This window comes from Meleagris gallopavo, chromosome 3, assembly GCF_905368555.1.
Source record: "Meleagris gallopavo chromosome 3, MGAL_WU_HG_1.1, whole genome shotgun sequence".
Lineage (NCBI taxonomy): Eukaryota > Metazoa > Chordata > Aves > Galliformes > Phasianidae > Meleagris > Meleagris gallopavo.
In genome coordinates this window covers 25,045,128-25,064,722 of record NC_139406.1, presented here as the reverse complement: position 1 = coordinate 25,064,722, position 19,595 = coordinate 25,045,128, and the positions used below count along the sequence as shown (strand labels likewise).

General features: G+C 36.3%; 1 protein-coding gene across 4 annotated transcripts in view; it reads right to left on the bottom strand.

Moving 5' to 3' along the window:
• The window catches only part of SEMA5A (semaphorin 5A), a 316,919-nt gene that overhangs the window by 66,194 nt on the left and 231,130 nt on the right, over window positions 1–19,595 (bottom strand). For all 4 annotated transcript variants that reach the window (XM_085220463.1, XM_085220466.1, XM_085220462.1 and 1 more), the window contains 4 exons: window positions 16,649–16,766; window positions 10,485–10,666; window positions 8,602–8,745; window positions 1,449–1,596 (listed from right to left, as the gene is read on the bottom strand). In XM_085220463.1, coding sequence (XP_085076589.1) covers window positions 1,449–1,596; window positions 8,602–8,745; window positions 10,485–10,666; window positions 16,649–16,766 — 592 coding nt within the window. The remainder of the gene's footprint in view (window positions 1–1,448; window positions 1,597–8,601; window positions 8,746–10,484; window positions 10,667–16,648; window positions 16,767–19,595) is intronic.

The window sequence follows — 19,595 nt, the reverse complement described above, 5'->3', positions numbered from 1 at the left end:
GGAGAGACAAATATTTTTTGAAAAATTTGTAGAAGTTATTAGATTAATTCTTATAGTTCAGCTAAAACACATGAGCAAACCTGCTGAATGTTTTCAATCTATTGAAAATTCAATTTTTACACCAGGATGAATATTAAAGAGAGAACAAACTCTGGGAAAATACACACAAAAAATATTTGAAAGGTTTAATCCTGAATTACTGCCAGACTAACAAGAAGTCCATGACAAACCTCAGAATTAACTGACACTTTGAAATTAAAGTATGTAAAAATTGGTTTAATATATGGGGAAAAAAAAAAAAAAAAAGAATCTTCCTTTTGCGTATTTAGATTTCTGGAACAAAGTTCAGTACATATTTCTTAGCATGCAACATCAGATCTGGCTACTAAACACTACATAGCTAAAACAGAACTGCCAGCTTTCGTCTGAGTTGTGCCTGTTTTTCAGTCACTGGGGAGATTAACAATACCTTCTGTCATTCAGCAGCAGAATCTATCTTCTTCAGTTTCAACCACTTCAAATTTTCACCCAGGTTATGCTTTCTACATAATATTCTCTTCACTGACAATCCATTACTGGAATTCAATTTAGATGCAACATGAAATAGCACCACAAGGTTAATCTTCTGATATTCACCTACACATGCTAAGATTTTCCTTCAGCTTCTAATGGTCCAGCAACAAAATCCCTTCCTTTAGCTTTGACAGTATTATCCATTCAGCAACATCCACACCAAGGTTATTTTCCAGTTGTACTGCAGTGAATATGTCACCCTGCTCGCTGTATATTGCAGCTGGTTTCCCTTACCCATGCTCTGCTACATACTGCCTCATCATCTTCAAGAAAGCAATGTTCTATTTTTGATGTGCTCATTTGATGAAATGTAATACCTATGCTTGTTCAGATATAAGAAGAAAATCCTATACACTTTTCCATATGTTTGCCTTCATAAATGGGTCAACCACAATATATTTCTATCCATTCATAATTATCCTACAGTAGCCTTGAAACTTGGCAGCTGTTAGGCTACTGTCATGCTAAGATCACTGGCACTACTCAAGTTTACTTCAGCATTTGCTGGTGGTTTCATGTAATTTGTATTCACTTCCTGTCTTATTACTTAAGATTTTAAACTTATCCCTTCTGTACTGCACAGGAACTGTGACACCAGAGTCTTGGGTTCATAGCAAGAGTTCCTATATACTCTGGTGATAAAAATAAAAAATGCTATAAACCTGCCAAGGACACAGCTCTTATCCGCACCAATTTTGCCTCAGGAAGCCCATATTCTAGATGATGTTGTATAAAAACTGAATGATATATATTTCTCTGATAAATTTCAAAACATTTGAGCAACACAGAGACAAACACATTCTAGTGACTCATGTTAGAGCTACAGTGTATGGGCACACACATATCTGCTGAAGGGCAAGCTGAGAATTACTTACCACGCTGCAGCCAGGACAGTCAGGACCATTTTCACATGTCCTACGCCGAGCCTGAATCCCTCCTCCACATTGAGCCGTGCAGCGTTCCCATGGACCCCAGCCTGTCCAAAACACATGAGGGGGGCACAACAAATGCTCATTGCAGTACCTGTGAGAAGAGGCAAACAAGGAGGCAAAGAATCTGTTTAGTATCAAGACAACACCTTCCCCAAGTTGCTCGTTTGATTATTCAGATAGATGTTTTTACTAGGAAATATTTTATATAATGGGTCCCTCTCTATTCATGAAACATTGAGCTAACAATTGTCTCACTGCACAGAGTTTAAACATTTGTTGAAGAATTTGTTTACTTTATTCAGCGCCTTTATGCAATCTGTGTGAAACAAGCATGCCACTGCACTGTGAGCACATAAGCAATATTGGCAACTATTTTAATAATAACAGTTGTGTCTGTGTCCAGAGAAGTGAGTCAACCAAATGAAAGGCAACCATTTATGCAGGCAGTATTTTATCTTACTAGACAAGCAATGATTAGGACTCATCTCTTTCCTCTTCAGAGAGCTAAACTTCCTTTTGTTTTCTACAGTATCTCTGCTTTTACGGGTAAAATAAAGTCTGAAACACTGGCTCTAGGCATACAGAACTGTGCTGTTTTGATAGTGTTATTACTTTAGCTTTTAAAGGGTGCTTTTAGCTATTATGATCCTTGAAGGATTTTCCAGTAGGCTGTAAACTGATTTAGAGGGATACCAGATCTTCAAGAGAAGCAGGAACATTTAACTATGGAGCTTTGTTACTATAACCAGACATTCAGATAATAGCAACTATCTCAAGTTTTAGTGATTTAAAAAAGCAAAACCCTAAAATTCTGCTTTTTTTTTTTTTTTTTTTTTTACCTCCAGCTGTAACATGTACTGCTTGGTAAAGACTCTCTGTGAATGACCAAAGGATTTGGGATACCAGAAAGCATGAGTAAGGTTCTAGCAGGGGCCAAGGTCCTAGAATCATAGAATCATCAGTATTGAAAAAGACCTCCAAGATTATCAAGTCCAAATTTTAGGTCTTATCTGAAATGAAGCAAAGCCTTGACAATGCTCAAAAAACAGCTGATCCACAAAGTGTTCAAGTCTTGTGGATGCCACTGCATCGCTCTTGTCACTACTGCTTCTGATTGTCTTGAATGAACAAATCCACCTGCTACAATATATCCTCACTTCTTACACCAGCTATTCAATATGCACTGTTCTCTTACTTTCATCATATTGCTCTCTCCTGCCATGAAAACTGTACTTAATACTTCAATAATTCACTTTCTACACAAAGGGAAACAATGACAGCATAAACTGTTGTCATTTTCAACAAGAATAACCATAGCAACAATTTTTTTATAGAATGCCCTAAGATCCTCAAGCTCTAATTCTCCATTGCCAAAGAATTTGCATGTTCAGAATTATTTAGGAAACAAACAAACAAAACAACAACAAAAAAAAAAAACAAAAAAAACCCACTGTTTTCTATTTTATATATATATTTGTATATATACATACACACACCAGTAGGTTTATCACAAATGCTGGAGTTTATCACTCAAAATTTGTCTGTAGGTCTGAGAAACTCCAATAAAATTTAAAAGGTTGGGAATGGGATAAATGGGGTAGTGACATTTAGTTTTGTCTTTCTGTGTTATTAAATAAACTATTAACAGCTTGTATTGACCTTGTCTACTCTTCTCCAGTAAACTGAGGAAAAACAAAAAAACCTCAATGTTTATAAATCTGCTATCTCAGAAATCTTCTGTATATGATTTGGGTAATTTTTTTTTCAATCTTTGTTGTGGATAAACTATCTTTTCTTTCGTTTTCTCCTATATGTTCATTATTTGTAATTTACAGTTCACACTATGCTATTCATTCCTAAAGATGCAGATGAATGTTCTGTGACTGGATATTCCTCACCCAAAACTCAGATAGCTGCATGTGAATCATCACATGCACTCATTTATGGGACTATTTGTGATAGCTCACCTCTTGATCATTTGTTGAGAATGTGTACCCAATGAAATATACACGCAGCATCACCATTTATTCATTCAAATGAGTACATATTTTGCATAATTTAATTAGTTTTTAATGGAGATGTGTTAAATTAATTTGGGATATGCAGACGGGATTAAGCAAGTCTGCCATGAAATGTACAATTACTGATATTCAATAATTTGAATAACAAAATTGAAACTAAGGGTGGGATTCATCTCACCATAAAATAGTCACATGCTATGTAGCTCTCTAGAAATGAAGTAGCAATTATTTTAAAAGTAGTAATCATTTTAAAAACATGATTTATGGCACTGTAATGTAAAGGTCACAAAAATACAGTACTCAGTGTATTGATTTCTCTCCACTAACTGTAACGGCTGTGTGGGAGATGAATATCTATGCTTCCACACAGTCAATGGAAATTTTGTTGATACAAACTACAGAGCTAGAATGATTCATTTGATCAAATTTAGGAATATAAACTAGAATGAAACAAATTACTCTTTCTCCGCTACTCGTATTTACTAGATTTCCATAGACCATAATTGAAGTACAGCATAAACACACTGAAGGCACTTGAAGTCAGGTATGACGGATCTCACTTAAATGAGATTCCTGACACTATACAGTGACTCCTGTAATGCCATTGTGCTGTACCACCTGCTCTGAACTGGAAGACAGAAATTAAGTCTAACAAATTAAGTAAACAGCTCAAAGGCTGGCAGTTCTGCTAACCAACGCTACTTAAATATGCAGTTGAAACTACAAAATGAAACTGAAAAAAGCCCTAACGTGCCCATGCAACTATTTAACTTCAATTCCTGGAAAAGAAATAAAATCAATAGGATTGTTAATTTTACATTTTTTTTCGGAGAAGGAAAAAAAAACACAGCAAGCAAACAAACAATGAAACCACAGTGTACAAGTTGAATTTACTTTCCTTTTAGCCAGCCAACCTCTAAAAACATCAGGTATGTTTTCAAAATTAAAGGCATCCCTGCAATTGAACTTTGAGCACTGTCCTACAGCAAGAAGCTTTGAGCCAAGTTTCATTATATTTCTTTTTGGCTGCATTTCAAGTCACTCAGTAACCCTTTTTCCCTTTTGCTCTTTCTTCCCCTCTTAATTTTGTTCTCAGGACCCACAGGGCTAACATTTTACAGTAATTCAACAAAAGATCTGTGAAATCACTGCCCTCTCCCCTAATCCCATCTCTAACTGCAATGAGGTCAGAAGGAAGAACAGCCTAGAGAAATGTGAGTTTTGTACAGTGACCTTTCCCATTTTCTCTTAGAGTGAAACCAAGTTTAAATTTCCTACTAAAGGAACTGTCATAATGGGGGGAAAAAGAGTATCCCCTGCCTAGATATGCCCAGAACCGTTAGGTAGTAGAGTAACTTGTGATTTTTACTCCAGATAATTCTTTTACAATTTGAATTTATTTCAATATTTTGTCTCAGTGTTACAAAAAGTCAAATTGCCTCAGTGTTGCCATGTATTGCTGACTAAAACAGGCTAACTATACAATAGTTATGTGCTTTTCTTATTCAACAGATAAATTCTATTTAGACATATAATTCTTAATTTTGAACAGTATCATGTTATTATGTATTTAAGAAAAACAAACTAATCATAATCATTGTCATACGCAATACTGTTACATGGTGGGTACTCCCAGTTAGAAGCTGCTCACTTAACAGGAAGTATGGACTGTGCTGAAATTGATGGGAATGCTTTAATTGAAGGCAGACATATGACAGATGCACATGCTTTTCTGGAAGGAGATTGCTGAATCAACAAAAATCCCCTCCAGGAGGCTGCTGAAGGTGGTGGGGTCTGAAGCATGTGCTCTCACGGAATTCTGTAGAGGAGGAGTGAACAGAGAAACTGAGAAGCATGGGAGCAGACACTTCCCAGTAGGAAGGGTAACCATGGGGGCAGTGAAAAGCCCAAGACCTCTTGCGTTTGATCTGCTCTGCTAAAGGAGATCAAACTTGTTTGTACTGCTGTACAGAAATACGTAGAACTATAGTCAAGAACCACTTGAACTCAGTTATTCCTCCCTCTCCTGAAAACAAGTCTGAGAGATCTGACTTTTGGCTAATGATTGTGTTCAAAGAAAAAGGTGACTGCTTCTAATCTTGCACATAAGAAAATTGCATTTTCAAATGTTTACTCCTTAACTGAAACTAACCCATTTTCCTAATCCTGATTTGCGTTGCATTTTTCTTTTTTCCTTTGTAATGGAGGAAGACTACGCTCACTAGAAGCAGTGGATTCTCATTCTAATATCTCTCATTTCTACAGAGAGAGACCAAAGGACTTAATGAGTCTGTACCTACTGCGTCTTCCTCACAAAGGAAAAATATTTTCACTCAATGACAAAGTAAAAAAAGGACACTACAGACCTTATAAACTAAAATCTTGAGAGTTTTCCAGCAGCTTCAGCAAATATTCCACACACAGGAAAAAAACAACAAAACAAAACAGAAATTTTTAAGACCCTAGTGAATTCATCTGGACATCTTCAATCTTGACTCTTAAATACAACATTATCTTATCTGTTAAAATACTATTTTTACTCCCTCTCCATATTCTGTCCAAACACACCAGCTGAACTTCTGACCTATTTCTATAAGACGAATTGGCTTTCTAATCCAAGTATTTGCTGCTATCTTTCAACTGTTTTCCACTCCTCCACCCTTAAGCAACAGAGCTAGCAACAACTTAACCTATTTGCAGAATTTAAAATTGGTAAATATATCCACTGATTTCAAGGGAAAGATCAGCAAACACAGATCTGTCTGATACTTTAGGTATTGTAGGATCTCAACTTTCATGAGGTAAAACAAGCATAGCCTAGACAAATATTTACTGCTTAATGCATGAACAAATATTATAAAACTGAATATTCATTCACATCTGTAGGAGAATTAACCTCAACAATGCACTGCCTTTTCTGTGTTTAGTTTTTATGGAATTCTGTGCTGGATTTCTGCTGGGAACTGTGTTTGTTGAAAAGCAGTTGCAAAGTTTGGCACAATGTCAAAATGTGAATCTCATATTTAAGCTCCTTTAACATGTGAAGGTGGCATGAACATGTTCTTTAATAAAGACAAAAGCACACAATTTGTAAACCACCTAATACTAATTTTTTCTAAGTCTACACATTTATTCACTTTACTCAAGGGCTGAGGCCCCTAAGAAAGTAAAATGTTAGGCTGTTTATAAACATTCATTAATTTCCATGAGAAAATCAGAAAGGCTGCCAATTGGTATATCCTAGGTGCCAAAAACAAGCTGAACATTTCTTATGAACTGCCAAACCCGGAGTATTTTCTCAGTCTGCCTAAATGTTTTGGGCCCAGTTCTCAAGTGTTCAGTGTCCACGCAATGCAGAGGCACTAGAGGGAAGCAGTGAATTAAGATTATTATCAATACTGGTACTCCATCGCCTTCAGCTCAAAAAACAGCTTCTCTACAAGATGTTAGAACCTCGAAGGCATCAAAAAGCCTTAATGGCCCCAGTCAACCTCCCCTGAGGTCTCTGTCCTAACAGGCCAAGGAGTTATACTGTCTCAACAGCTCCTCCAGCGCTATTTCTCTGAAACACCTTATTGGACTTTTATTCAGTGCTAAAATTAGATGAATAGTGACTACTAACATGTCCATCAGCAAAAAGTCTATTCAAATTAAACTCTTTTCTTCTACATTCACTCTTATTGTGTCCTGCTCTGGACTGAACTCTCAGTTCAAGAAAATCTGCTATTCATGCTGGGACAAAGCTACACAACAGCAGACATAATTTTACATTTGGTGAACAGCTTTTAGGTTCAGCAACTTTTTTTCAGAAAGCAATTTCGAAAACAACAAAATGCTCTCCTCTGTGATGAAATGGTAAATATTCATGGTTTTGAAAAAGTAAGAGTTCACATGTTCTACAGTACTGGCCTTTTGCATTCAGAATTAGAAAGACCAGGCCCCTGATCTTCTGTTAATACATGAATGTGTGATGCAATTTCCCCTCATTGGAATCTTTTTACCTGAGGCAATGCCAGTGTTTAAATCTCCACTATTTAAACTCACCATAAAGGTTACTGAATCTGACTTTGATCTGGCAGCAATATAGGATACAAAACCATCCGTTCTCCTTTGGTTATGTGAAAGTATTTTACAGAAACACCGAAGTAAGTTGCAAGTGCATAGTGAGGGTAAATGTATCTGCATACATCTATTGGAATGGATGTCTAGAGTACTCCAAATTCTTACACCAGCACCAGTATTCTGATATCTGTGTTTTTTGACATGCCTCAGGAAACATGATAATAAACATATCTAAGAGTTGTAGCTTATCTGAATTCTAGTTTGATTTAAATAAACATTTAATTTCTGTTAAAATTACCAGCATATAAATTACAAATTAGAGACTTCAGAGGAGGGCATGCATAATGCAACTAGAGGCCTGAACTTCACATTCTGAGCTATTATAAAATGCTCAGTCTGGTGAAAAAGCAGTAGATACGGAAATCAATATTTAAGCTGACTTGATCTGCTCAGGGGTTAATATACACGCAAACAAGTAAAAAAAAACCAACATCTGAAAGCTCAGTAAAAGATATTTGATTCCAGGTGTATTATATTTATTGAATATGAGACAGAGCCCTTGAAACTTCCCTTCATGTTATATAGAAGCTTAATACATTTAAGACACAAAACATGAACTCATGGCATCAGTAACATACTGCTGCGACCTTACTATATTTTGCTCTGAATTTCAGGTCTTGAGACAAGGCAAGTTACAATTTAAACATACTGCAATCAATTTTCCAGGAGAATCAATTTTCAGCGTCTTAAGGGACAGCAGTACATTGCTTCAGCACAATTCTCTGGCACTAGGAGCTCAGCTGGCTCAGAAGGGATGCAGCTAAGCGAAGGATGAAAGAACTGCTGCAGCCCCACATCCTTCCTAATGGGAATATTGCCACTGTGCAGCACATGGAGTTCAGGAGAAGGAAAGAAGAGGAAAAGAAACATCAGGCAGGTAAAGGAGAAAATGTCCTATGGACTACAGCTGAGCAGAAGAAATTAAAGCAGATGTTAGAGAAAAGATAGCTCACCTCTCCTCACGATTCTGCCCCACACAGACACGTCCTCCATGGCGAGGGGTTGGATTGCTGCAGGAGCGCTGACGCACTTGAAAGCCTATTCCACAAGTGGTACTACAAGGTGACCAAGAAGTCCATGGTGTCCAGCCTCCATTTCTGGTAGAATAAAAAGCTCAGGCTCTGTCATCTGTTATACATAGCGAATGGCTGATTAGGTGTGACTGACAGCAGAATCTGACTTATTAATATTTCCGTAGTTATCACTGATACTGCATCGTGTTCCATTTCTTAAAGGATATTAAACTAAGATAAAACTGCTCTCATTCTTCCATATTCCTTGCTTTGTAATCAGCAGCTGTTGCAAGGACCTCATTACACAAGAAGTAAACAAAGTCTGAAGACATAATAGAACTACAGACTATCCTGGCTTGGAAGGAGCCCACAAGGATCATCAAGTCCAACTCCTGGCTCTACACAGCATCAATCAAAAGTCTATTTAGTTGCTTTCAGTCACTTTGTTTTGGATAAACCTGATCTGCAAATTTTTGTATAAAAGTTCTGAAGATAAATTTTAATTACGTATTTTTCCAATTTTTATTTGTAGGTCTTTTTTTTTTAAAAGAAAAACTAAGTCCCGTAATAAATACGACACAAAGTTGTTCCAGTAATTTATCACAAATTTAAATTGTTCTTGTTCTACTGTTATTAAAAGGGATAAAGAATTGATAATAAATTTTTAAAATAGCATTTGAAAAAAAAGAAATCAGACATCATTTCTTAAATGGACAAAAAGTAAGATCAATCAGTAGAATGTCTTGCTGATATAGTAAAATAACAAAATCTCTGACTTTCCATGAACTCTGGGAAGCAATTATTAATACATTAATGTGTTAACAGAAGTAAGATGTCCAAATAGTAGTGTAATACAGCCATGCCAGTATGTGAAACAAGTTCCAAATTGTGTTCTCAATTCCTTTCTAAGCCCAACAAACTTTGTTTGATTGTTCAGAATCTCACAGAATGTTTTTCCACCATTCTCCTGATGTTAAATACTATATTGTACTTCTAATAATTTCCCTAAAATTTACTATGTCCACTAACAGAGCTTGCAATTATCTTGTGTGGAAGGGTAATCAGTTTTATTCACTACCATGATGTGAAAAACAAAAAAGCAGAGACAAGAACCTGAAAGAATCACTGAAAATAAGCAGAAGGGACCAGTTTATTTTTCATCTTGCAACTAAAGTATGTAAAATGTTTTAAAGATGAACCCTAAATGCAATTCAGAGTATGCAGTGTTCTGAGTCTCTTTGAAATTATCTATCACTGTATTTTTTATGACAGTGGCTTTGTGCGTGAGAAAGAAAGATTGGCTAAGAAGTGGCATATAGGCTGGCAACAGATCCAGATGTCATGATGCTATCAAAAAGATATAATGAAAACATCTTTTCCAAGTCAGATGGGGGAATACAATGGTGATATGAAGCCAAAAAAAAAAAAGAGAAAAAAGTAAATAGTTCTGACTTCCAAAAAAAAAAAAAAAAAAAAAAAAGTTTTATGACTTACAGGATTGAACAGAACTGAGGAAAGTATCATACTTTGGCTATTACATAATATTGATTTTTTTTTTCTCTTAGCTTTTGTTAAAATTAACAGAGAACAATACAATTTGGTACACTGTATTTGAAATCACTGCTTGCCATTTCACTCATTCTCTCTGCCGCAGTGTTTGAGAAAGACTTTTCTAATGTTTCATTTGCTCTGGCCTTTGCTATGAGCTGCTTCAAGCACAGAACAGGATCACTGGATTGCAGATGAGATTTGAAAGGGTAGGTTAAATTCTGCTTAAGTTACAAACTTTTAACAACATAAATGATAGAACCTGAAATTGTTACCTGGAACAGTTGGCAATTTCCATGGTTGGTCCTTCACATAGCCATCCTCCGCACTGAGGAGCTGGACTGTCACACACACGGGTCCTGCAGAGGCAGGAGCCAATGCTGGCACCATCTGTGTGGCTGCACGGTTTCCACTGTGACCATGTTCCAAAATGTCCATCCACTGTCAGATTCCTTGTCTAGGAACAAACACAACAGAAAAACCAATCTGAGGCCTGACAGCTGCTTTGTACAGCCTCCTAATTCAGAAGTACATGGAGGTATAGCTTTCAGCCACCAACAATAAAAGCCTCTACTGGAGAGGTACAGCTTCCAGACAGTACACTTCCCTTGTAATTTCTACAGCTGTAGGATTCCTACCACCTCCTACTGATCTTGGTCACTGGATGTCACCATGTAGCAAAAACAATTACAACTAAGTGTTCCCTTTCGTAACTCTGCTTGCCTACTGTTATTTAATAAAAAATGTATTTTACTTTCTCAACTATCTTCTGCTGACAGCGTTTCCTATTTCCTAAAATTTGCTCATGATTAGGAATCTAGATACTGACTGTAAAACAATACATGAAAGAATTATTATGGAAACCTGAGTCTGGATCAGAAGAGGCAGCAGAGGATAATAGCCTAGGATAAGAAAAACAGCTGAATCAACCACAAATTCCCATGATGACTATCTTTATTTGACAAAGTTTTTGTGATGCATATGTCTCATCACAACACTTCAAAAAAGGTTAAATGTGCTTTTAAATATGACTTTCTCTAAACATTAGAACTAATTATATTAATCTATCATAAAAATTCTTTTTTAAAAAGCATAAGTGGCATCTTACTCTACATGACGAGCCAGTTTACTTCCTCAAAAGTCACTTCTCAACACCTTTGGCTGGCAGGGTCAGAATGTTTTCAACTCAACGGGAATATTTCCACTATGCAGCCATAAAACGTTAGTAAGAAATCTTTACTACTCAGTTGAACGAAAATGTGCTAGCTCAAATTGCATAAGCTGACTTTTAAACACAATTAGGCCAGGCAATAGAGAATTCATCTCCATTTACAAATCTAGGCTTTGTACCATTAATTCTTTTAGCAAAATGTTAATCTTTACTAATTCATGATCATAAGTAGAAATGATGGCAACATTATCACTTAAATGCTAATGGATTTGCCATGTTTAATTGCTATAATTTAGCTTTCGCTTAAAAAAAAGTAACCATAATTCATTATTTCAAAGTTCTGCTGACATCTGCTTAACAAAAATAACTCCCTGACCTTTGCTCATACCAAATATACAATACAAAATACTTATCAATAAGTGACAAGTAAGCTCATTCTCTCTTACAGCACTGCTGTCATCAGTAGTTTGTAAACCAGCAGTGATAAGTCCCCAACACAGTTAATCTCAGAGATACAAAAATATATTTCCTGCTTTCTATTCCTATGCTTTGCCAAAGAATGCTTACTGTTTACAATTACAAACTAAACCTACAGTTGTCTACAATTATTATCATTAACATGAAAATGTAGGGAAAGTACTCATGAAACTTGGATGAAAGTTTGATCTCAGAAGCAAATACTGATAGCAGGTTTCGTTTCCTTCATTTATTCTTTTGTCCTGAAAAGGTCATCGAACTGCAGTCTCTGCTGATATCTACAATTGCCGATACCTATCTGCTTTCCCTACCAATATCACATTTTTGAAAGTGATATCAAATAATTCATAAGTAAGTCTCTCCATAAGTAATGCCTCCTATTTATTTTCCATGGAAATCAGAACAGATACAAAGAGCACAATAACTCTACTTGGTAGAGCAAATTCTCAACTGCAAAAAACTATTTTTCAACCAAGTCACCACCACTAGCTATGCATTTTTACCAGCAATGCAGAAGAGCCTGCATGCAGCACTTGTAAAAATGAATTAGCAAAGGTGACCCAATGTTTCACAGCTGTTATAACAGTGTAATTACTAGGAAAATGTTGCCCACACAATACATCTATCATTGACCCAAACAGATGGAGGTCAAAAAGTGCCAAATTCAGACAACACAGTGGGTGTGATAGAAGAGTCCAGTCAAGATTGACAACAAGCTCCAAGGTCTTCAAGTTGGCATGGGCTCTGGAGTTGCTGTGTTGCAAAAAAAAAAAAAAAAAAAAAAAAGGGTTGTCTTCTTTTTGGCCTCTGGAAGTTTAAAGCTTCAGTGTCATGATGTAGCAGTTGGAGCTGATGTTTTCTTCAGGTTCCAGGAAGCGTAGAAGGATCACCCAAAATTCAGTGCATATCACTTTTCCTGCTGAGAGCTGCATCTCAAACCTTTTCTTCAATAGGGGAATTCACATGTCCCCACTCCATTGATTGCTCTTCTGGCTTGTAGTGGTGACAGCACATCTTGTCACCAGTAATGATGTGATCGAGGATACTGTCACCTTCAGCCTTGTATGGATTCAGTAGGTCTTGACAAGCTCCCATATGGTGTTCTTTCTTTGCCTGTGTGAGCATTTTTGGGACTCACTTGGCACAAACTTTGTGACACTCCAACATTGCCATCATCATTTCCAACATACTGAGACTGACATTATGCACTGTACAGAGTTCTCTGCTTGCAATCTGCTGATTTGTGTGGATGAGCTGATTGAGATACTCTTCATTTCATGGTATAACAACTGTGCATGGCCATCCAGAACATGGCTTGTCTTTCACTTCCCTGTTTCTACTGCTGAAACACATTATCCACCACGTCACTGTGCTCACATCCACTGTTTGGTCTCCAGAAACATTCACCAAGGGTTGTTCAATATCAGCTTTTTCCACATGGAGGAATTCATTGACAAAATTTTGCTTCAGATGCACTTCCATGTTAGATGGCATTTTGTCAGACTGCCCATCTGCTGCTATCTGTCACATGGCAACAAAATGTAATGGAATATTGGCAAGGAGGTTAAACTTCTACTGCCATACCACCAGCAGCTACCTCTGATGTCATAAGCCAGAAAAATAAAAAAAAAAGGTGTTACTTTCAGAGCAGCCCTCAGGGAAGCAAAACATGGATCATGGACCTTCTTAACCCTTACTAGAATCCATGCAAGGCCACTGCTCATTAACCTTTCACAATCTTACATGGTGAAAGTCATAACCAAACAGACAATTATGGCTATATTTTCCTGTCATGGATATGTTCTGCTTTCCCTCCCTATCATTCTCTATTTGTCACCCTTTCCTTTCTACAACTACCATTACATCACTTCTTCCGTTCTAATTCCCTCCATATATTCATCTTGGTCTAGAGCCGCCTCTCTGTACCCATCTTGTCTCCCCGTTTTGTGCCTCTGCATCCTGAGGAAAGGTTACATCTTTAGTGACTTCACCTTTAAATCTCTGGTTTGAAGCAATATTGTGTGCAATTTGGTGACTGTGGAGTACTTCTTGAAGCTGCTAATGCAGTCAAGAATGTTCCCATACATGTACTGTTTTTCCACATGCACTGTTTGCCAGAGCTGTGAAAATGAAGCCATTTGACGTTGTGTATATGAATAAAATAAAACAAAAGAAAATCAAAATTATTATTTCTTTTTACTTTGACTGTAAAAGCTCTCTGATGATGTCAGCCTATTTTTAGTGATGGATCACAAGAGTTACCATTGGAAAATACCATTGGAAAATATTTTGGCAAAACAATTAACAAGATCCTTTTACTAGAGAAATTAGATGAATATTGGATGAGCTATTAGATGAATAATAGCAATATCTGACCAATTGGAAAAAGCTCAAAGCTGATATGTGTGCCATAGCATTAATTACTATCTATATGCACTCACAATTGGTGTACTCATGCCAAAAATACCCTCTTGAGTGTTATAAATCAAAGCCAGACAACTAAAATAACTATACTTCTCACAAATGATCTTCAAATCCAGAGACACAATACCACAGATGCTCAGCTACTTCTCTTAAACCTCTCCCTGCTCTATGAAATGCCAATAAATATTAATTACAGCTTGACTTGTATATCCTGTGAATAAAGCACATAAAAATTCTCTGAAAATAAGTATTTGAAAGCAATGAACAAAACTGTAATAAGTTTAGTTTGCCAGAATATAGTATTATTTCAAAGGAAGTTTCTATGCAGTTCTCAAACTTGCTCAATACAGAGTTATTTGCAGTTCAAGAATTTAAGACAGTAATGTGGTCAAACAATTATGAATTTCAATGATCAGCTCTAAAAATTTCCTTTTCATATGCAATCTCAATCTGGTCATCTCCAAAATTCCTTTTGGTAAATCTTTTAATCTCTGATACGCAGAGTAAATCTCAGAGCTGTGGATAGATATCTGAGCAATTCTTTGGTGCTCCCCTGCTTTGACTAGACTAGTCAGATACTATGCAAGTGTAATATAACAGATATTAAATAAATGTTTTTCTGGTTGAATGGGACAGAATTGTATTCTTTTTTTTTTAACTACTCATCCCACCCCTTCTACCTCACATTATATATCCCTTGAAGAATATAAGGGCCAATGCCAGAATTCAAAGACTAAACAATTAGCAGATTTCTCCTGCATAGGCCAACCAACTAGCCCATTCCAGTAATCTTTCCTAATACAGCAACACTACCATACTACCAACTAACCCTCCGCATAACCACATTTACTCTGAAGGATTACTACAGGGAGAGAGGAGATATTCCATGTACCTTGATCTGAATACACTCTGTATCACATCTAGTTACTTGCCAAACAAGGAGGCAAAGACTGGATTCATGACTAAATTCAAAGCTTCTGTAAAACAATGGCTATATGTAAATTACCAAGTGGAACGCGCATAAACTGAAAATCTGGAAAATAAAACAGCTGGTATTGAAGACATACACCATCCACATTTTATGGGGCCTACTTTGAACTGACTCTAGCTGGATCAAAAGGATCAAACTGGATAAAATGGTCAGTAGTAGCTGGAGCTCATTTCTGCCTTAATTTCATTTAAAAATAATGTAATGCACAGCTTTACAATGTGAGTTGAAGAATGGTTCCTAATGTGAACTGAAAAGCCAATGCAGATGAATTCAACATGATTATTTTTTTTATTAGGCCACCTAGAGCATAGATTCAAGCAAAATGCTTGAAAAATTACTCTTTAATGTCAAACACAGGCAATTAGAAAACGAGTTAGTTCTCAAGGATCTCAAAATCAGTGACTTCTTTCTACAAGATTGCTACAATAAATAAATAAATAAATAAATAAAGTAGAGATCACAAGTGGAAGCTGGAAGAACTTTACAGAGCAGTGTAGATGTTACAGTGAGTTTTTAAGGCACAAAGAGAATAGAACTTGGGTGCCATATAAGCACAAACTCAGATACATAAGCTCCAGTGGCAAGTGGGGGCAAGTTCAGGAAGCCCTTATTACTGATGAAAGCTGGATTGAGTTCTAAAGACTCCCTCTTTGCAGAAGGCAAAGAAAATGTAAAGAGCACAGTAATACAAGGAAGATCTATCTTAACATCAATATTTAAACAACACTAAAACCATATTAAAAAAGAGAGATCTAAAAGTACTTTGTTGGTATTTATTTTATATTAAATTCAATCAACATATTTTTAAGAGAAGTGTTAAACCATTATAAATATTAACACAAAGTTTATAATAATTATAACTCCTGCCATTTATGTGCATAAGACTTAACATTCCCAGCCCACCTCTCCAATTCACTGATACTGAAACAAGTTATATGGCCTTTATAGCAATTATCACAATAATGCTAAAAGACTGTAACACTAGCAGTTAAATATTATAGAAGTAGAAAAGAAGAAAGATCCTGAAAATGTCTATCACTAAACTTAGTGATTAAAAAACCTTGCAGAATTAATGACTACCTCTAACCTTAGTGAACATACGCTTTCAAAATGGGAATGCAGACATCACAGGGGAAAAAAATGACTGTCCTCTGAAAAAAAAAAAAAAAACTATGAATAATTTGATCTTATTGGTATAAATAGTTTGATAAGAACTTGAAAAGAAACTAAATATCTTTTTCAAGTCTAATTGGAAGACTTGTGGAAAATGCTATTAAATAGTGTTGTAAGCTTGAGAAATCTTATGGCAGCTCACTTTCATGAGATTCACATGGAATCAAAAGTCTTGAGAGATAAAAGAATGTATTTGAACTTACTGGACACACAGTAATGCTTTGCTCCCACTGACTCATGCTCAGACTTTCTTCCAGAGTTGTGCATTTCTTCATCACCATGTCCCAGCCACAGTAAGGATCCTGGGATCCAATGCATGCGCTGTCAATGAAAACCAGTAAGAAAACATGAGCATTCATCCTCGTCTATATTTGCCAAGGATCCCTGAATGACTACATTGCATCTCTTCATATGCTATTGACCCAAAACCATGAAACTGATCCCTATTATGACATGGAACAGATAAAATGATTAAATGGAGAAAAAATAATTTAAAGGCCTATACAAAGCTAGTATTTCTTTCAAGTTGAAACTGAATTTCTGACAGCAGGCACAGTATCTAGACAAGAAATATTATGTTGTACTTAATTGCTAGAGTTACAGCAATTCATAAAAATCACGTTGTTTGCTCCAAGTAAGGAAGATTTCAGAAGTTACAGTTCATAAGCTTTCCTATCAGTTTTAGAATTACAGTTATCATCACTGAGAGAAATCAAATGACAATGCCTGTTCCTTGAAAACAAATATGAAAATTATCTGTTATATATATATATATGTAACTCCCTGTTATATATATAAACTGTGCAGATGACAGAACACTGGCATAAATTTCCTAGAGAGGCTGTGGTGTCTTTTCCTTGGAGATCTCCAAAAGCTGCCTGGACATGGACCTGGGCCCCCTGCTCTGAGTATCCCTGTTGGAGAATGGGTTGGAACAGTTGGACGCAGAATTCCCTCCCAGCTTCAGCAGTTCTGAGGTTCTGCCTTCCCAGATTCTATGCTTTCTTCCAATAAAATACTGATAAAACACTGATTTATTAATATCCTCACATGCTATTCTATAATGGCATCATAGAGAATTCTTACTGCTTATAAATCTTACTGAATTAGTTCCTACAGTACATGTGTCAATATGGATAGTACTATGTGGCTAGATGGTTCCCATCTGCAGAATGGGCCTAGAGTAAGAGACATAATAGGAGAAACTCCCTAGGTGCCTCAGGCTGCACGTTTCCAGTCAGCTATCTGGAAAGAGAGGGGAACAACTGATGCAAATTACAAAGAGTTTTAAGTGCCTTGACCATTCAATACTGCCAAGACAAGATGTTCAACTTATCTCCTGTATTGTAATGAGCATTTCTGATGAAGTATGTTTCCTGAAAGAAGAATGCAAAACAAAGATTAAGGCTGGGATAACTCACAGTTAGGAACATTAGCTATGCTATTTCTCAAAGTAGAATTGCTCACTTTTCCAACTTCACTCTTCCTTTATGTAAAGTGTAATATTCCTAAATGCATTTATTTATTTATTAAGTTAAACATTTAAAAAGCTAGTATTCTTTCACATAGAACTACACTTACTCTTCCTGGTAGTAAAAAGAAGGATTGAGATCCACAGATCACAACAGAATCCTCCTCCTGCCTGAAGTCATGGTGCCAATAACACCATTAGTTAATAGGGAGCGCCCACTAGAAAGGAGTAAGACACTCTTGCTCAACATCTGTCTTAAACAGTACATGCACACTGACAGTTCACAGTACTTCAGGTTCTTAAATGAAATGCTTTTTGGAAGGAATGGTGGAGATGGCCCCAGCCACAGGGCTTTCTGTTTAGCATTGCTGGCTTCCTGCAGCCTCTGAGCAACTTATATCGCCCTGGTGTTCCTCTCCCAGTCCCTGCTCCCATAGCACCCAGAAGATCCTTCTCCCACTCTGCTCTTAGTTCTCATTCCTCTTTTGCTTTTGTTTCCACATTCCCCTCCACTTATGCAAATCAAATTGCCTTGCATGTTTAATTACAGGCCACCTTGAAGCTATCAGTAAGGCACTAAAAGCATATTTTGACCCTCTTCTTATAACTTCTCAGCATTAGCACAGATCTTAGTTTGATGGAAGAACTAAAGGGCTTGGTTTTCTATGTTCGAACCTCTGGTGCAAAACACATTTAAACACTGAGTACACAAAAAATGGCAGTTTCAATAAGTGAACAGGTTTGGAAGGCACTGCAGCAAAATAAAATGAGCTAAATCTTTTCATTATTTACTTGAGAAGTTCCAATGAACATATGAAAACTACAGTTTTAAAAAGTTTGTAACCTAACTGAACACCTGCAGATGACACGAAGCTAAGTGTGAAGAACTTTCACCAAAACAGAGAGATATTAACAGTCTTCAACTAATTTTCCCTGATGCTACAATACATGAAACAGCTGGAAACAGCTAAAAATAGAAATATTTTTATTCTATTTCTTTTAGATTACTTGCTTAGATCACAAATACTTCCAAAAAGTAGATGCATCTTCTTGCATTTAAATGAAGAGAGATAATATGCAGCTAAAATTTTGTCCGTCTTTGCTCACTTTTTAAAAATTATTTTATTTCCTTAGGGGAATAATAGAGTGTTTGAAAAACAGCAGCTTATTATGTTGATCTGTTGTGCCATTTAGAACAAATAGATACCAAAGTAAGTTTGCAGACAGAAAGCAATGAGGATAGGATAAAGCTTTTAAGTATGAAAATATCAGACTTTCTGTCTGAAATGTGAAATTTGAGGCAGCCATTGTTCACTCACAATTATGTATATTTATTGTGTTCAATTAATCACAATTTTATACCGTTTTTATCCCTTTTGTGATGAATTTCTTTCCCAAGAGACAGCAGCAAGAGGAACTACTAAGCATACACTTGAAATTATAAAAGAAATTTTACGAAACGGTTGTCAAATTAATTTAAGTACAGAAAGTTGAAAATTAGACTCCATTATACATCTCTACCACCTTTTCCTCCAAAAGTTCTGTCTAAATTAAAACCACTTTAGATGTTACTTTTGGAACATTACATACATTAAACAAATTAAATTAGTTCTTTCTGATGATGGGACCACTTCATATAGTGACCAAGTAACTGGCAGAACTGGATGGCCAGACAAGAT